The sequence below is a fragment of the Athene noctua genome, chromosome 2 (genome assembly GCF_965140245.1).
Source record: "Athene noctua chromosome 2, bAthNoc1.hap1.1, whole genome shotgun sequence".
In the NCBI taxonomy this organism is placed as follows: Eukaryota; Metazoa; Chordata; class Aves; order Strigiformes; family Strigidae; genus Athene; species Athene noctua.
The window spans coordinates 118,810,865-118,830,995 of NC_134038.1; the positions used below are offsets into that span (position 1 = coordinate 118,810,865).

The 20,131-nt window shown below is 42.4% G+C and overlaps 1 protein-coding gene across 2 annotated transcripts in view; it reads left to right on the forward strand.

The window, feature by feature from the left end:
* The first annotated feature begins 360 nt into the window (after window positions 1–360).
* ITGB1 (integrin subunit beta 1) overlaps window positions 361–20,131 on the forward strand; it is a 45,771-nt gene continuing 26,000 nt past the window's right edge. The window contains exon 1 of one of the 2 annotated variants that reach the window (XM_074900013.1): window positions 361–654. In XM_074900013.1, coding sequence (XP_074756114.1) covers window positions 646–654 — 9 coding nt within the window. In that variant the 5' untranslated portion in view covers window positions 361–645. The remainder of the gene's footprint in view (window positions 655–20,131) is intronic. The other variant, XM_074900014.1, reaches the window with a different exon arrangement.

Genomic DNA, 20,131 nt, shown 5'->3' on the forward strand with positions numbered 1-20,131 from the left:
GCACCGCCGGGCCGAGCCGGGAGGAAGCAGAGGCGGCGCGGGGAGCCGGGCAAGGCGCAGCCCTGGCAAAGCAGCGCGGCCGCCGAGCCGCCGCTCGACCCGGGACCGCCGAGGGAAACGCCGGCAGCCGCGGGGCAGCCGCGGGGCAGCCCCGGCCCCGCCGCCGGCCCCGCGGGGGCTGCGGAGCGGGGCGAGAGGCAGCCGGGGCGCTAATGGGAGCCCACCAAATAAGGCGCTGGCGGTCACTGCCGGGGGAGGTGGGGGAGAGGCGGGGGGCGAGCCCCGCCTGGGGCAGGGAGAGCCCTTCCCTCCGTCCCAGCGCGCCGCCCCCGCCCGGCCTTGACGGCAGCGGGGAGGAATGTGTTTCCGGGGCGGGGAAAGCGCGGCCGAGCGCGGCGGACCTTCCCCTCCCTCCCTCCCTCTCTCTCCCTCCCTCCCTCCCTTCCCTCCCCTCCCCCGCCGCGCCGGGCTCCCCCTCACAGCTCGGAGGCGACGGGCGGCCGGACGCGGAGCGGAGCGAGGCCGGGTGTCCCGCCGCGCCCAGCCCAAGCCAGCCCGGCCCGGGACGCCGGGGTGCAGGGGGAGCTTCGCGCAGCCAGGCGGGCCGGAGCGCGGCCCCCGCCAGGAGCCCGCCGCGCCGTGGCCATGGCCGAGGTAGCGGGAGGACGGGGTGGGGGTTGGAGCCGGCCGGGAGCGGGCTGAGCGCTGCCCGTTCGGCCCCGGGAGCCTCGTCTCGGGCGCGCCCGCCGCTATGCGGGCGGGGCGGGGCGGAGGGCGGCGAGCGCGGCGTCCCCCCGCCCGCCCGCCCGCTCCTGCGGGGAGCCGCCGGCGCCGCCGCCCCGCAGCGCGGGTCCCTCGGCGGCCGTCCTGGGCGGAGGAGGCGGCGCCTCGCCGGCCGCCGTCCCAGCCCCGGCGCCGGGGTGGTGGGCTCGTCCCGGGCGGGCGGGAAGGTGTCGGGCCCGGCCTGCGGCTTCCCGCGGCGGCGGGACGGCGGCCTCGGGCCTCCCGTGCCGGCGGGGGCCAGCCAGGCCTTTGTCCGCCCGGCCCTTCCCTCTCCGCGAAGGCGGGAGCCTGTACCGGCGCCCCGCTCAGAGCGGCCTCCCGCCCGCCCGGAGGTGCCCGGGAAGGGGCGGCACTAGGGCGCCGGAAAGTTTCGGGGCGGCTTCCCCGGGGGTGCGTGGGAGGGCGGGCGCCCCCTCAGCGCCCGCGGGGGGGGGTGTGGGGGCGGCCGTCCGTGCTGCCGCGGGAAGCGGGCGCCGGGAGGGGCGGGTTACGGGAACCGGGTCGTAAGGGAGCTCGGATGTCCCGGGTTTTTTGACCTGCACGTGTCTGCTAAAAGTAGCCGCGGAGAGCGGGGGGCGCGCACCGTTTCAGTGACGGCGCGATCGTAACGCAGCGGTTTGGCTGCTCCGTGCGCTCGCATTCGTGCGTTTTTCGCTCTAGGCTGGCTCCGAGCCCGTGTAGCCGGCTGTAGGCTTGTGCCGGGGGGGGAAGTGGGAACGCGAGGCCTCTCTACGTGGTCTGTTTCACGTGGAGATTTCTGAAATAACGTACAGCCGTAGGAGCGCAGTGTTTTGTCGCGTATTACCTGCCTATACCGATGGTTGGAAAGAAACACGAAGGGATAGGAAATTCTTTCTGATTCGCTGTTTAGCCCATGTCAGATGCCTTTATCTTATGGAATAAGCGTCTGACTGACCGTTATACTCATCAGGTAGTCTTTGTGACTGTCTTTGTGGGGGGGAAAAAAAAAGTTGACCCATGTCCTTGGTTCCTTCTGCATTTGTCCTTCATATAACATAACAGTCCATTCATGCCAACGCATGTGCACATACCTGTTGGGTGAAAATGTTGATTTTTCCGGTAGATTTGCCATCGGTGCTACAGTCCTGCTCATGCCAAGACACACAAACTTTTAGGCGTAAGGGTTGTCTCCATTCAGATTAGTGGAACTGCTCATGGCTAACTCTGCGTGTGCGCTTAAGTGTTGAAATGGAGCGGGATTTTATGGATGTGAAAACACATTTAGATGATCTTTACTCCTGGCACATTAATCATTTGGTAGGTGATGGTGGTAGGGTTAGAAAAATCAGGTTTTTATTATTAAATGAAATTACTTGGTAGCAGGTTTTTGTGGGTTTTCTTGTTTGTTTGTTTTTTAAAGAAGCATTGTACTACTAGAAAGATGTAAATTAGACTAAATTAAACAAGACTTTAAAAGTAGCAAAGACATTCATTGTCCACATCCATCCCGGTGATGAAACTGATGATTCATTCTCCTGTCAGAGAAAATATTACTTGCCTCTGGCAAATGATTAAGTAGCGTTTTGCAAGCCTGCCTAAGGCTGTGTTTATAAGGGTTGCAAAGCAGTGAGCCATTGGCAATAGGTAGGCAAGACTAGGCAAGTTTAGGATGTGAACACCTTCAACTTTTGTCCTTTTCAAAGACGCTTCAGCTGAAAGGTACAAACCTGACAGGCATGCAGAATGAAATCTTTCCTTAATCAAAGCTGGACTTGGTAAGTGCTGTATCTGTTTGCCAGCCACGTGGTAAATGAACCAGTTATCTCAAAATGAGATGTCAGCAGTTAAAAATCTGAGGTTCTTTGTGTGTGCAGCCAGGGAGCTCATTCTGCTCTGTACATTCAGTCATCCGATCTGCATCATGTTCCTAGTGATGTCCACCCTTGTGAAGGACTGACCCAGAGGGATGAGAGTTTCTCTGGAATATGCATGAATTTCTGATGCGAGTGCAGAATTTTAGTGTTTTGAGTTTTAAGTGACTCAAGTGGTTAATCTTCTACCACTTCCTTTGGGAAGTGATTCCCACAGCTGAAAACAAACTGTCCGGAAACTTTTCCTGCTGTTCTTTCTTCCTGATTCATCATTTCAGTCCTCTGCTCTTAACCATCCTCCCTATACCTCTCAGGGTAGCTCTGCAATGATGCAGTTTTGAAAAGAGCTCCTTTGCTATAGCAAGAGGCTCGGGAAGTAGATAGCATGGGTAGCAGAAAGGCAAGCTCAGGGAGACCTATGCAGACATGTGTTCTCCGTTGCCCTGAATGTAATTCCGTTGCTGCCACTGGTATGAGTGCTCTTCAGTTGTTTGTAAATAGTTGTCATGCCTACCTTTCCACCCCAGTCTTGATTTAGTCGAGTGGTGTGATGCGTGTTTGAGCCAGTGGTTCTCCCACCACTCTGCTACAGGCTTCCTGGCTGTCTGTGGCTCTTGGTAATGCGGCCTTCAGAAACGGTTCTGATTGCAGTTGCAACAGGGCTGCTGTGAAACGGGGTGTTGAAGTACCACCTCTTGATGGGCACCCTTTTCTTAAGCCATCATCAAAGGCTGTAGTTTGGGAACAGACTCCATCACTGCTCCCTTTCCTTCTAGTGGGCAGACACACAGAGTCCCTGCTCTTCCTCTTCTGCCTGCGGACCAGGGGCCCGGGCTTCTTCAGTGCAGACCTGCTTGCGGTGCCTGCTGCAGCCTTCTCTCTTGTCTCCATTGCACGTAGGGAGTGACTGGGTGGGTGTGCTGCGCCACTTTCTGTTCTCTCTTAGTTGCACCTACCACATGGTGTGGGCTTTGGGGGGGAAAGAGCAGAGGCTGGAGGGAGCTTTGCTGGCAGTCGATATACCTGACTTCTTCCCTGCTCTTTTCCAAATATGTTTTGTACCCCTTCCATGTGAGAGACACTATTACAATCAGTGAGACATTGCAAAAATGAAGTTAAAATAGGCAGGGGTTTTCCTGATCAGTGTTAACTGTGGCAGGCTAGCTAGCTTTAAGGTTGTGTGTGCTTATTCACATGACACTTGAAAGAGACACTGGTTAGATCCAGAAAAGAGGGAATCCAGGCTTGGCAGCAGTGGAGCCTATTCTGCCCTCACTTGCTTTTCTAGAACTTCAAGTGGTTTATTTTTGTCAACTTTTTTTTTTTTTTTTAAGGATAGCCTATCCCTTTGGCATCCTTTTAATTCTTAGGAGCTGCAGTCAGCCCAAATCCTTGTTGGGAGTACTTTTTTTTTTTTCTTTTAAGCTTCTTGGGATCTATTGGTAGAGCTCATAAAATAGTTCTTAAAAATGTATTTAAGGCCATATATAGTTAGATGTGTTTTGGTAGAGTCATTTAAAAGTACTTGTCAGTCTGTGTACTATTCCCCTATGACTACATTTTTAAGTCACCTACATCATGTGCTCTGTAGGAAATTTTCTGTCTTCCAGCAGTAGAAAACTTGGAGTTAAGTCTGTGTTTTCCAAACTCTCATCTCCCCTCTGTGTTGCCGATTCTACAAATTGTTCCCACTTGCTCTACTCACCTTGCTTTGAAGGCACTTGCTAGTAGTAGTGCTCTCATTAGCACTTTTAACATTGCTGGTTAGACAACTGGAGATTTTCCAGGCTTCTGCTCTGGTGTGTGTGTATACATGGGTGTTTTTTACTACAACATGCATCTCGGAGCTTTACAGAAAAACAAGTTTTTGGTGTAGGGGAGAGTTAGCTGTTGTTTCTGAAGAGGATGTTTGTTTGTTTTTCAAGAGGGAGTGTCACAGAATCATGAACAGATGAACAAATTCTGTGGCTCTGTCTCCTGGGCAGATGCTGGCAATATCTTGGTCTGATTTAAGGCTCCTTTTGTGTCAAAAAAATGAAATTTGTTGGTTAGTTCTAACGCTGAATAATGTTATTTATAGTGGCTGATACCTTCTCCTTTTTTCTGTGTAGTTCCTCCTCGCTCCGTTCTGTTGTGTATTCTGTTGCCAACTTTTCTGTGAAGGATAATGTTACTTGCCATGCAGTAACCGTGGTGGACCACAGTATTGACCAGTATCTGCCAGTTGTTGTGGTTATGGAGTTTCTTGGGTGGCCTACAAAGTAATTTTTGTGTTTACCCACAAATGGGAAGACAAATTCTACTTTATTTTTGGTTTTGCCTCTTTTTCTTTTTTTTCTCCCCCTTATTTGTCCTGTATATGTGTGGCCCAGTAACCTAAACTGTTAAAACTGTAAGTCAGGATAAATTTATGATGAGACCTTTCTCTCCCACCATGTGGATTAGTAGTGTAAGTACGAGTAAAAAGTACATACAGCTTCATTGTAAAAAACGTTCATGTGCTTTAGCTGTGTTCATAACAGGCTCTATGAGTTTCTAGCCCAACTTAAGACGTGTGTAGGCTTGCCGAATAGCTTGTACTGGGAATGTCACGCAGAGAAAATGAAAATTCTGACTTCTGTGAAAGAAAAAAATGAGACACTGGGCACCTCATTATGCATCACTAAGTAGTATAGTTGTCTTTCTCAGTACTAAGGGTGCTCCCTTTAGCAGATTGTTGTTATTAAACATCCTGTATTTTTGTAATAACTGCATTCTTTTACTTTTCTATTAGACGAATCAGAGTCGTTAGTGGGCTTCTTAGGCTATCATACTCTCCTATTAACAGATTGAAGATGTCCACAGTGATGGTAAAGTCACTAACTTAGTACAAAATTCGCACATAATCAAGCACGTGGTAGGAAAAGTAGCCTGATAAGACTATAATATTAACATTTTCTTTTGGGAAAGGTGATAGGATTTCTACCTCACCAATGAACCGCCTTTGGGTGTTGCTGAGTAAAAGCTCTTTAATATATTAGTGACAATTTTTGTCTCTGTATTTCTCAATTTCTCTTTACAGTCATCTACAAAAAGGGTTATGCTTTCTGTCTTAAAAGCAGTTTCATGTTCGTTCTTTTCCAACAGCAGCAGCAAAATATCATGGTTTTTATTAGCAGGGGAAGTTTTGAGTAACAAAATTGAGGCTGGAATCTTAACTTTGTTGCTAGTAAGAGCTAAGAAGATACTTGTGTTTTTTCATCATCCTTTTCATTCTCTCCTTCCACAGAAAAATGTCTTCTCTTTGATAAATTAATGCAGTTCTCACATTCTGCCAACAAATCTTTAGTTTTCTGTTTATAGTTTTTTTCTCTAAACTTCTAATTTGTAAGACCATGTTTAAGTGCAGATTCTTCTTAAAATGCTCATAAACTATAACATATACAATAGCGCCAGTATTTTCTCCCCCCAAAAGACCACCATCATATTTGCGGCTCATTTTTTTCTGATTCATGTTTTGTAAAAGATGATTTATGCTTAACTTAGTCCTAGGTTTGACTTAGCTTAGTTCTAACTTCTGGTCTTAGTATATTCTAGTGTATAAGCAGGAAGGAGAGACACAGTTTATATGGACTCTTACTGTATTAAGCTATAATATTATATGTAGTATACATACTACATACAAGTACTCACATGAAGTTAATTTTCTGTTACGGACCTTTATAGCTGTGCAAGTAAAGGCACTTTTGATGTGGAAGCTGAACGGAAAAAGTGAAAGCTTTCTTCATCTTTTCTCATCCTTTGTGGTAGAAAAACAATAATTATATATTGGGCTGAACTGAAACACTGAACTTACCCTCATGCAAAGATAACTGATTTGTGGTTATTTAAAAGAGAAGAAAAATAATTGTATTAGATTAATGTAGAAAGAATTGGTATTTTACTTAGGAAATGGTTATGTTGTGAGTCAAAGGTAGTGTCTTGGATATTAATGTGTACTTTGTCCCCGAGGTTGTGGTTCTGAAAAACAAACCTGAGAGGGGGATGTCTGGTTTGGCATAACCTTGACCTTGAAGTAAGTATTGAGATAAGGATGGAGGGGGCTGTTCCCTTTTGCAAAGGAAAATGGAGGATAAGCTGTCGTTTTAGGGTTTGTTAATTTTCTGTGGTAGAATTGTAATTTAGTGCATTAAAACAGTGCTAACTGGGGGCATTGGCACCAAGTTGTGTTTGCCTCTTGTGCAGCTAGCTGCTGCACGAAGCTATTTGATTTGTCCTCATCTGCTCTGTGCCTTTGTAGGCTGGCAGGACCCGTGGGGAGTGATCTGTGGCCTTGCGCTACCATAAAGCAGATCACAGGATGCTCTACCAGTGAGTTGTGGGGTAACCTGAGTGTCAGGAGCATATCGGGGACCATAGAAGGCCATGTGAAGGACCTGGCATTCTAGTAGCTTGGCCAGCATCCTCTGCAGATTCAGTGTTTAAGTATTAAATTGGGCAGCATCCAAGCTCTGCATAGACCCTCAGCTGTCCGGTTTTCCAGATCGTAGGTGAAAGGGGTTTGTGTGAAGATGGGTACAGATAAAAGGAAAGTCTGTTTCTGAAGTGGAGATAAATACAAAAGAATGTAATCTTTTTGATGTTAAATAAAAAGCACTCTCCCAGGGATCAAAAGATGACACATTTTAGTAGTTGATTATCATTAAATTAGGATTAAATTTTGTATCAGGATGACTTCTCATATTATTACCACGTCTTTGATAATGGAGTGGCTGAAGACTTTGTGTTTGTCCAGTCAGCAAATGAAATGCTCCCTCTTCTGATAATAAAAAGGAAAAATGAGGAAATCTTTGCTAGCATCATCCACAAGATTGACTAGGGTAAGCAAGGTAGTTTATGTGCTGCCACTGTGTTCTGGCTGAGTTTTTTTCGCATTACACTTGATGTTTTATTTTCTTGTGTATTACGAAGGTAGTTTTGGTGGGCATAGGGTAAAGTCAGGAATTACCTTCTCTGAGGTTCTTTTTGTGCTTTTGCAAGGTTGTATTTAGTGTATGTTAATATGCTCACTTTCTGGTGCTAGCTAAAGACTGTCTCATGCAGCCCATCTGCATGAAATACAGGCTTGGCAGTTTTTGTAATGTCACTTTGCTCATTTTGTGTCAGAATAGATTAAAATTCTGTCTTTCAGGTGTGTGTGAATGTAACTTACGTGCCTTTCCAAAAAAACATCTGTAAATGTATCATTTTAGGAGGTAACATTTGTTCTTTGCTTTTACTTATAGTTCAAAAATGAGGAATAATTTTTTGGGCTGTTTTTGTCATTTCCATGCAAATACAAATCTGTGTGAGAAATTAATGTTAAAGAATTTCAGTGTCATTTTTCCTGGGTGTGGACTTGAGTGTAAAAAAGGAAACATCAAATTTCCTTTTTCAGAAGAACATATTGTACATATTGGCTATAAGTTGTCTAAAATGCATCATAAAATTGATAAACAATGATAAACATTTTTTTCTATGTATGTATTATATTCCTCCACTACAGATGCTGTTTACATAACTTTTCAAAGGCTAGACTAAAATGTTGCATAGCCATGTTGCTGATATCCCCAGTTTCAGTGAAAAACTCAACTTCATCATTAAAGAGTAACTGTAGTGTGTAAGATTGCCAACATTTTTATCGCTGCCATCTGACCAGTCTGGAGAGTGTTTAGATAGTATTAAAAATGCTTGCACAGATACTGAGTCTTTTTGGTGCATAATTCACAATGCAGTTTCACTTTCTAAATGAATTATGTCTGTATTTAATATGATTAATATTTGCTTTTAGCTGGAAGCAATTTTAATATTACGTCTCTGCAGTTTAAAAAAAAAAAGTGCTCACTCGTTAGCAAGAACACAAAACTCTGTAGTAGACAAATGGTTTTCAAATTTACTTGAATTTTATATTTCATAAAATGTTCCAGTGGCCCTTGAACCATAAATTCAACTAAAAATGTGCTTTATTTTCATAGGAACATGGCTCTGCAGCAATGTGTACCAATGTAGGTCTTAACTGTCCCTCCTGCCTGTAGCTGTGCAGTCTTGCCATCCTCCTTGTATCAGTGGTGGAAGTCATAAGGCTGTACAGTAAGTCATTGACATAGCTGATTTGGTTGAAAAATAGCTTGTCAAGAATTAATTTTCAGCTAGATCAGCTGTTTCAACTGGGTGACGACATGCGTTACTAGTGACCTGCTTCAGACCAAGGGGGAAAATAGGAAAATGTGCAGCTCACAGTGAGAGGAGTGTGGGACTGGTAGTCCAGAGATAAGCTGGCATAAACTGCTGTGGAACCTAACAGCATCTGCTCGTGCATGCTTCAGTGCTCTTCTGACTTGAGTAATCTATCTTAGCTTGCTAGATCAGGTGAGAAATAACTCAGCAAGGAGTTATTGCTCAGCTTGTTCCACTGTCTCAGTTAAGAGGTGAAAGTATCGTCCGCAGTTGGCACCAGATAGATGAAGGGTGCTAAGTGGGGAATTTTAGGGCCCAGAGAAGTTGAGCTGACTCTGTTCAGTAGTGGCAAACTGGTAGAACTACTTGGCTACTTTGAGCAACCTCATCTTTTACTACTTTTTGCAGTCCTCTTAGAAGCAGCCTGTGGACTGCAGGCTTAAAATCCTTCTCTGGAAAGTATTATTAATAGGCAGGTTGTTCAGGCAAGTAGTGTTTTTTGCAAAGTAGTTTGTGGTGGCTCTGTTGTTTAAAAAACAAAAAAAAATACCTCTTTTAAGGTTGAAGTAATTTTTTTCCTAAGATTGGTGAAGTTTTTGCAAGTGCTCAAACTTCAGGGTTAAGATCTGGATGAAGTCCACTGTTTGCTTCACTGTGTTTATACTTAGCTAGTTATCACTACCATTGAATTAACAATCATTATAGTTACATATGTAAAACATATGTAAAATTAACTGTATATAGAATTATATATTAAGAAATCTCATAGCTCGATACAGATTTATATGGCTGTATGTAGTTCGGTAGGATGACTATTTTTTTTATTACTTATGCATGCTCATTTTTCTGACCACTTACCCAGTGTTGAAAGTATGCTGAGGATGAGAGTTATTTCAGTGCAAGTGTCATTCTAAATTGTGTTAGAATAGTGAGTCTTTTGAAAAACCTTGCAATTAAATATTTGGATGCTATCTAAGCATTATTCTACATACTTACCATTCAAATCCTGAATTTAAAAAAAAATAACCCAACCAACAAAAAAACCTGAAAAACCTTCAGTGTTTTGTTCTTTGCTTGTCTTTGGCCAACTAATTAGTTCTAATGATCTACTGGAGAAAATAGAATCAGAGTAACTTCCCAAACTGGCTGGCTGTGTTGCAGAGCTCATAAGCAATCCACTCAAGGCCAGCAGAAAAGGAAGGTGGGCCTGGGTTTAGGCTGGTTTAGCAGCACTCGAAGAGCCTGGTGTAATTTTGGAGCTCTGACAGCCACTTGCCACTTAATATTTCCTCGGCACTCCTCTGTCCACGTGGAGGTCTGGTTCAGTTCACTGAGTCTTATGGAAAACGGGTTTTGATGTGGAGGGGAAAGGGGTGACTCAGGGTATTTTTCTGCCAGCCCAGCAAGCGAAGCTGCCTTGGGGGGGTGGTGGGGTGGCCCACCAGTGGGATCGCAGGGGCAAGGGTTGATTATTTTTGGAGGTGGGGATGCTGTAGCACTGCTGTTCTTTCAGCAACAGTTAGCTTTCATCTTGGTTTTGGTTGCTGAAACTGTACCCTGGGTGTTAATGATAGCTACTGGTGGGTGAACACTGCCATGTAACGACGGAGTTTCCGCTGAGTTTGCCCTTTGCGGTGTGTCAGCTTCTGGCTTCCTGCAGTACCTGCAGCAATAGCCAGCAAGATGTTTGCAACTGTTTTCTCTTAAACAAATAGATGAGCGAGACTTTGTATTAACTTAAAATCTCCAGCTTTTTACATAAGAATGTACATGCCTCTGTTCTTTTCCTTTAAAATAAAGGCTTGTATTAAATTAAGTTTAACCAGGTTTTGGAACAGTCATAGATATTATTAAGGCAGTACAGCCTCGGAAGCGTCAGTTACAGTCAGCCATGTAAGAGCTATATTTATATGTTTAACTAAACTTTTCATTTCCCCCTGTGTGGATGAATATGAGGTTTAAGTTGCACAAAATTAAATAGTCTCTTTATGGGAGTAGTAAGTGGTGCAGAGTATGTGGGAATTTAATACTACCTCAAGGAACATACACCCATGTTTTCTACTAGAATGGCTTAAATCATTATGTGGCATTCCTAATTGTAATCTGCCTGAGATGGAAATGCTAAATATAGCCAAGAAGTCCTGTAGACTGGCAAGACCTGTGTAAACAAGCTAAATATTCAATTCACACTCTGCCCCGCAAAGAAAAAGGTGTAACATTAAGCAAGAGGAGAAATTAAATTATTATGGCAAAAATGACTGATGGGTCTAAAAGCATTTGAAAAGTGATGAAACAGATCATTCTTTTTCCTCTTTTAATCACGATTATGTAAAGAGGTGCTTGCAATAATGAAAAACCTGAAATATGGAAAAATGCCTACTGCTAACAGCGAGGATGAGTACAGTGAGAATTCTTACAAATTCAATGAGGCAGCATGCTTGGAGTCATTAAGGCTGTGATGGACATGAACTGCTAGAAATGTGAACTACTTCTGTTGGCAAGAGTATGGAAAATAGGTACTTGTTAACAGTGATGGATTTAAGGGGAAAATAAATTGGTGTTTTGGTCCTTAACACTTGCATGTCCTCATATATTTATCCTTAAAGAGGAAGCTCTCAAGGTTCACATGTATAGAAGCCACTGTAGGTACAGAAAACAGTAGTTTCAACCACAGTATGGTACCTGTGGGCTTGGGGTGTTAGCTGTTTAGCCTTAGAGAGGTGCTGTCTTTGTGGTGTGCTTGCATGCTCGCACAAGCAGTGTATGAATAGGTTTTATTATTTTGTCCTTGCTTAAAATTCAAGGAGCTTCATAATGTCCTTGTAGGATCCCAGCTTTCTGTGGGCAGGATGCACTGACATGGGATTTCTTAGTGAAAGAGAGGAATGCAGGTGTGTGATGGGGGGTAGAGGAAAATGTTCTGCATTTTTATTCCAGACTTCAGTAAGCACAATAGTTTTGAGAGGTGTAGAGTAGCAAAAAGTAGTTGCAAACTAGCTTTTCAGAAAAAGGTGCAAATGTTTTAGTTGAAACTAGGTATAAGCCATAGATAATAAATACCAGCAATATGCTTTTACTTTTTTAGTTAAATGTAGCTGCAGGCCTCTGCCTGCTCTGCTTGAGAATATGCAGAGTTGTATTTCTTTCCTAATTTGAAGTTGAACATTAAACACAATACACCTGTTTGTTAGTTTAGTTTTCCAAAATACAGTTGTCAGAGTTTACCTTATAAATTGCAGTCTGTGGAGAATTGCCTGGTAAAAATATCTAAACAAACATATGTGGAAAAAATAATATTCTCATGAGAAAGAGCACCACTTCATTTGGCTATTGAATCGTTTCCTCTATGTGGGTTGTTTGCTCACATAAGGTGTGTCTAAGTACTACTTGCCTTTCAAGCATCAAGATGCTGTCCAAAGCAACAACTAAACTGTGGAATCTTAGCTTCAGATTATCACAGAATCATCTAGGTTGAAAAAGACCTTGAAGATCATCTAGTCCAACCGTTAACCTAACATTGATTTATGATTTAACAGATCAAGAAAACATTATGTACATAGTTTCTTTGTCTGTTTTAGGGCCAAACTAGGGACAAGGATGGTTAATACAATAGTGTTCTTTAATTAGTAATTATTGTTTGTAGGATAGTACTAAGGTGGTCTAGTCATTAATTAGAAACTTTCTGTGCATGGCAGTATGTACATATACTACATGAAACAAAGTCCCTACTTCAAAAGCAATTCTGACTAACCAGTGTTAGTCCAGCCTGCACCACAGTGCTCTCTGAAAGGCATTAGAACAAAGGGAAGACATCAAGGTTGTGCTTAGGGTTTGCTGACTTGACAGGTAAAGGCTCTTTGTCAGTGACAGCATCTTCACATTGTTCCTGAGCATCCTTTCTCATTCTTTTACTTTGTCGCCATTGTCAGCATGAAATCTGGACTTGTGTGACTTCTTAAATAGAAATATATTATGAAAAGATGAACTTATTAGGCTTTAGCAGCACTAGCATTCTTTACAATTTACTATGCAACTTGGTTTTGCTTGTGGTATTATTTAGGTTTGCAGCCAGTTGCAGGAGTTTGTCATTAAGTGAAATTATCAATAGATTTTGCGAATGAAAACATGTATAGAAATACAGTGCCATGAAAGAAAACGTGGTATGTAATCTATACTGACTGAATAGGTTTGTTTTGTTCCCTAGAAGTCTAAACTCAGTAGGTCTTTGCTTGATTTTACCAGAAGCTTCCTGGCTGCCTTTAGTTGTTTGTTGGAGGGGAAGTATTCAACTTCTTTTAGTCCATAGTTCAGATTGGCCAGTTCTGCAGTTAGAGAGGGATTTCAGCTCTGTGCACTAGCCAGAGTAGTCATACATGATGCAGGAGGTTTCCAATCAAAGCTCTCTTCTGTGTCTGAGTGTGAACATACATCTCTTTTCTTTCACTTTCTACATGTTAGGAAATTTGGGGAGAAAGAAATAAAGCTCACACTCTGAATCATGGTCCCAAGACTATTTTTATCCCAATAATCTGTAAAAGCTCTGTGGGTGTACATATATATTACAGGCAACAGGATCAGGAACCCACTTACGTCTTTCTTCCACCTTCTGCCATCTGAGTGCTTCAGTAGATAAACAAGAGTCAAAACTTTACCAGCTCGTTTTCTGTCTCCATGCCTTCCATTCTCAGTTGCATAGCAGCTTTGGTTTAATAGAGCAGTAGACAGTGCCTTTACTCATATATCCTGTAGGGTGATACAGCATCCCCAGGAGATGTGAATTCAAATGCTTTGAGGCTGAGGAGGGACTGGAGCCCAGTTATCTTATTCTTGGGTATGCCTCAGTTCTGTAAAGTACCTGGGAACCATTACCACCCTCTGTCATGTGAACTATCACAACTGGATCTACTACTGTTTTATCTTTCTCAAGGTGGAGAGATGTCAACTATCAGAAAATGTTGCAGTTGTTCTGAAATCAGTACCTCTTTTTTTCTGATTGTAGAGGAAATTTATGTGTTCTATCAAGAAAAATCTCCATCTCCACCCCTCTTCCCTGCAGCCAGGCACCTAACTTGGGTGGATTTGTTTCCACTCCGTAACTCAAATCAAGACCAAAAAATAATTTTCAGAAAACTACCTAATTGCTTTTCATTCCGCTATTTAGAACTGTAAGTTGAGGGCTCCTGTGAAATCCAGAAACAAATATCAGTAAATTCTCTATAAAAGGAGTAATACGGTCATACTGTGCGAGTGCTTTTGAAGTTAGCTGTTCTGTCTTGAAGCAGCTGTGTCCTGTATAAACTAACAAATATCCTGTACTTTGGGGACACAAGCCGATACCATGAACAGCCTTCCAGATCTGTTCTCATGAGCTGTGGGCTCAGCCTGCTGGTATTTGTACATGAACATTTTCATGTATTCAGCTGAAGAGGCGATGTGATGCAGATGTCCCTGCTGGGTTTTCAGTAGTGGTTTCGGACCCAAAAGTCTATTTTAGAACCTAATGCTTACTGATTTTTCCCATTAAATCCAGTCCTTTTTGGTAAATTTTAAGCAACTTGATCTCTTGAGAATTTTTGAGAGCTATGAATAACGTGTGAATAAACTATGGGTAGTAATGCACTGTAACAGAGTTTTAGCAGACCAGTTGTGTTACTGTGTATGTTTGTCTGCCATACTAAGCAGAGGGGGGGACGGGGAGGGTACAGTAGTTTTCATGCAGAGTCTGCGGAACTGTGATATGTTTCTCTGTGGTTCTGGCATGCCAAAACGTATTCTCTTTTTTTGGACTCTCAACTCAGCAGGGGCATCCACTGAACTAACCAGTGACATGCACTAATTGTGGCAGATAGATAACCTCGGATAACTGTACTGGAGGAGCACTCTCCCTCACCTAAGCAGAAAATTAGTTTCCTGTAGATTTTAATTCTTTGTGATTAAAATGTAAGTCTTAACTGGTTTATTATATATTATTTTAACATATGATGCTCCACTAAAACAAAGAGTGAGTGGTTGTGGAAGTGCTTATCATGAATATGTGGTGACTGCTTGTTTTATTCCATTAACTTAGAGATAATAACTGACAGAGAGAAATTAAGTCCAGTGTGAAATACTACCAATTCTTTTATCCTGTGGCATTACGGTAGCTGAAGTGGGTTATGCCTTAAAGCTTTTTCAGGACACAATTTGAGTAAGCAGTCTTGATATGATTAATTTTTTGTATAAAAGCTGTTTCAGTGCTAAAGAATTTCTTATTTTGCACATTAATCTGGGTTAATGTCCCATTCTTTCCATATTACTGCAAGCAGTTCAAAACCTGCTACGCTTAATGTCTGCAAAGTTGCTGGGGAGGAAAGAACATTGTGGTCTTGATGAGCCATGCTGGTAGATAGATAGGCTGTTGAAGGCAGGCTTACTTCTAGCATTTCAGTTTGGATTGGGGTGGTGCAAAGTCCTGCACTGTCGTTGTCTATATTGACTGTTTCCATTAAGTTCACTACCCCTGCGTGGGGATACTCCACTAGCTCATCTCTGATGGTGCAAGACTGGGAGCTGAGCCTGTCTGTGAAGGGCAGCCATCTCAGGGCTGGTCCACATCAGGGAACAAATAACTATTTGCAGGGTGCATTAAGGTTTTGGTTCTTTTATTAAAATTTCTTGCTTTTCAGCTATCAGTGTTTACCCCAAATCTCCACTTCCATGAAGAAGAATGCATCATGTTGTTTCTTGATCTGGTGGTCCTGGAATTTACTGTGCAAGCGGTGTATCCCAGCTGTAATTCAGTATTACAATAACATTTACGTTGATTAAGTAAATAAGATAGCTGTTAACGTCACAAATGAAGAATTGCCTATTTAAGATTAATCTGAAAATCTACACCACAAACTTGCAAGTTTTAATCAGAAGTAACTCCTTGGTATGAGATACTTTAATTTCTGTACCTGTGTCTTTCTGAGCAACATGCTTCTCTCGAGACAGAGCAACAGGATGCCATTTTACCACTTCCATTTGCTGTACAAGCAGACGTGCACAGAGTTGTTGCATGTCAAGTCAAATTTGGGTTTGTACTTAATGTGTGTTGTGGGAGTTCTGGCCATCAGGAGTGCTGACAGAGGTGTGGGTCATTGCTAGAGGTCTTTAGTGTCCATGTAACTGCTGTCCCACATCACCTGGGTTGTTTGGTTTCTTCAGTTAAGAAAAATTGCTGTGTCTTTTTTTTTTCCATTTTTTTTCAGAAATGTGAATGGGATCCTTCTTGCCAGTCTGTAAAATTCATGCAGAAAAGTGTGGCCATCAGCTGAAGTCAGTAAACCTTCTGGAGTGAAGGAGGAAGGAACTTTTTTAGCAGGGTAGCCATCAAGTCCTGAAACAGGTCTCCAGAGACTATTCAATTTTGCTTATTTTAGAAACATGTCTCTTCCTGCTCTTTTTATAACCAGATCCTTGATGACTGGGAGTGGGGGCTGACTGTGACCACTGTAGTCCAGCATACAGCCACAGACTGTGTCTGAGAAGCAGTATTCTTTGCTTTTTTTCCCCCAGTTCTCTTTTTCTCCATCCCTATTTCGCCACCTCCACCATGTCAGGATGAGCATTTTTGTACCCAGATGGCTGAAACTAGCCACTTTCTTTGTTGAATTAGTGTTTCAGCCAGATCTTTTCCTTGCTTGCTCCTTGATGACTGCACTAATGTTAGCACTGGTCAGAAAGGAAAGCAGTAAGAATAGTCAACCTCCTAAGGGTGTATAATCAACAAAGAAGATGGGGCGGCTTTCTTAAGTGACTTTCCATCCTTACAATAGGTGAAAGTGGGTGTAACCATAATCTCTGCTCTAGGAGGGATCAATTCCATACAGCATTTCTGAGTCAAGCTTTAAACCCATGAAAACACAGCTGATGCAAAGAGGTGTCAGTCTGCGGGAAGCACGAATGCTAGTTTGAAAGTGTGAGTTGCTTATTCATTTCTAGGTTTAAAAGTGTAATTAGAGTGGTGTATGGGGATGTGACTGCATGGTTATTGCCTCAAAAACGTGGCTTCTGCGCAACTCCACTCGTACTGTATATTTAAATGATTCCCTGTGGTCTGAAGTGTGGTTATGTATTTAGGTAGAAAGCTTTGCAGCAAGGCACACTTCAGTATGCAGTAGGGACATATGCCTTGTAGTGTTTTCCTTTGCTTGGCATTGGCTTGGTGGATGCCAGAGTACTGGGTCAGCTGAGGAACTGCTCAGCTGAGTAGAGTAATACTGCAGTGGCCTACGTTGTTAATGTTGTCTTGATTTTGGGATAAACTGTGGCCTGCGTTAGGTGGGGTGAATTGCTGAGCTGAAGAGTGGTGAGAGGACAGCAGCATAGCCAGTGATACTTCATTTCAGAGGAATTAATGTTTCTATAACTCTTACGGGTTTTTTTTCTTGATCCCATTTGCCCAGTTAACTTTCTGCACAGGTGGTGTTGATGTTCTAACAAATTTTAAAAGCTGCAGAAGGCTTTACTGCTGTGGCGTAGTAAACTCAATTTCTAAATATCTTGATGATTAGCAGAACACAAAGGTGCTAAATATTTGATTTGCAAAATCAAAATTAGTCTCACTATGGAGAAATAATCCTTCTTTTTCCTGTTGTCACTTAATAAGTCTCTCATTTCAAGTTAGAAGCTCCAGAGATTTCCATCAAAGCTGGTTTTATAAAGAAAAAATTCACTTCAAGTATTACTGTTTGTAGAGGCAGTTAGCAAAAAAACTTGGAAAGCAACAAGTCCAAACATTCAAGGTTATGGCCATGTTTTTCTTCCTAAAATATTTAACAAAAATAGGGTACAGTTCACAAATGTGCAGAAATAATTTTAAAATCAGTTTTTTAACAGCACACCATTTGCAGACTTTTTAAAAAGATCCAACTGGTGATATAGTTATTAAAGAGATTTCAGTTCTTGGCAAGCTTACCTTTTGTAAGCTTTGAGCTGCTTTTTTTCAGAGGGGAAGAAAACATCACTTTTTCAAGGGTTCTGGGATAATTTTCAAGTATTTAATTAAAAAGGGGAGAACAAGTATAATAGGAAATATGTAAATGTTGCGCAAAAAAATTCATTTCTTTCTTGTAACAATGGGTTCTTTTCTGTTCCCATCATCTGTGGTTGAATGCTGACATGGGGTTTAGTTCCAGCTCCGTCAACTGTTTCCAAAGGCTTCCTTTGGCTGTCTAGTGTAGTTAGGCGTTCTTTGCTTTGGTTTATTCTCTGAATAGAAAAATCTGCAACAGGGCAATCTACAACACTAACCGGTGACTTGCAGGAGAATGTGTTTGACAGTGTTGTGACCAGGGTGCTGCGGTGGCTAGGAGGAGGTCTGGAGCCTGAGGATGGGCATCGCTTGGCTTGGACTAAAGAAGAATCAGATTTGAACCCAAATTAGCAAACCTTTACTTGAGCTTTCCCAAAACTCAGCAGATGGAAAAGCTATTATGCAGCGGAGGTAGAGGAAGCGAGCTAGCATGTGTCGGAGGGCAGGCGGCTTGCTTTAGGAGAGGCATTGGCTTGGCCATATATGGAAGAGGACATTTTCCTTGTTCGCTTTACGGGCAGTCTGTGCCCAGAACTACATTCATCACGTGGATGCATTTCCACAGGAACATTTCTCTTCCAAATGTTCTTAATCATAGTTTTCGCACTGTGTCACATCTTTGCTGACTTATTTATACAGTCTGCATGGGCTCGCTCTGCATCCGCTGCTGGTCTGCCCTAAAAAGGTGAACTGTTTATAGTTTTCTTGTTTTGACTAACAGAAAAGACAGTACTAAACTGATGCCAGCAGCTTAGTTTTTTTTTTTTTTTTCTTACTGAAAAGCCCACCCCATTCTGGGCTCTACTTAAAGCAAAAACTGCTTCTAGAGTAACAAAATATCCTTTCATTGGAGGGAAGTTAGTGTTCGTGAAGAGAGTTTTTGTGAATGAAGAACTGATCACCTCAGCAGCGATGGGCAGAGGGGAAAACTGGAATTAGATATGTGCAATAAGTAATGTTCAAAAGTTAAGGTATAATGCACAGGTCAATTATTTCTTTGGCTTTTTATCATTAATTTATGTGCAATGCAAAGTCATTCCACAGCAAATTGTCTTGATTCTCCTGTGTCTAAACTCTCCACCACCCTCTAGCTACAGCATCCAGTGAAAAGTGGGCCAAAATGATTTATCAGAAAAATATGAACCATCTAATACTGTTGTTGGATACAATTTGCTAGCAAAAGGTTGGCTTCTGTTTGAAAACTTCTCCACGAGATTTTAGAGTAGCTCTCACTTCTCCGTTAGGTCTGGCTGAATGTGCAAAGTAACAGCTATGAATGACCTCAAAATCAGTGTGTGAAAATCAAAGCTCGACTGCTGTGTTAATTTAAGCATTGCTCACTTTGCTAATTTGTATGAATAATAGTACATCTTCTAGAAAATGACAGGTTCGTTTTAGAAGACTGCCAAATTCACTTTTCCTTGGCAATATTGCAAGATATTTTTTAGAACAAAAAGGCATTAATAATACTGATGTTTCCAAGATGACTGGAAAGGCTTTAATTAGCAACAGCATTTCAGGATGACCAAGGAAATTGGCAGCTATGGTCCAAGTTCTCAGAATTCTTATAAGGAATAAAAGAGAAATGGAATTTAAAGCAGTACCAAAATTTCAAAGATGTGACAACTGACCCTGACTGACTATCTGCTATTAGAGTGGAGGAAAATTTAGGAAAAAGTTATCTATTTGGAACCTATTTTTAGAATGTAATCCTAGCTCTGTAGTATGGAGTGAAGTCTCACTGCTGATTAGGGAAAATGACCAGTCAGTAATCCTAAATTGTGGCTTATAAACATTCAAATCTTGTCTTACAATGTGTATGTATTATATAGTTTGTATGTATTTTTCTGCCAGGCTTTCATTAAGATTTATAGCACTGAACAAAGTGTAGAATATTTTTTCTTTACTAAGGATGGTACCTATTAATTCTCTGTTGTCTAAAGAAGAAAAATGGGCTGCGTTTATATCAAAGATGCTTTATGTTTCATATTGCGAGACGAGATTTCTAGTTTGGAGTATAAGGTGCAAAGTTAGGCTGTAAAATGCCCTTTGAAGATTCTGAGGAAAATATTTTGTAAGGGGCCTTGATGTTTATCTTAAAACAGAGACTTAATAGAGAAGTTCTGTTTCCGTCTTGTGTTTCTGTGTTATCTTTATGTAGAAGTCTCTCTCTAATAACATTCAGAGCACAAATATTTTTTTATAAGATGTTAATAGACTGGTTTGAGTTCTTCCCACCACCAGCTGAACAGCGTTTCCAAAT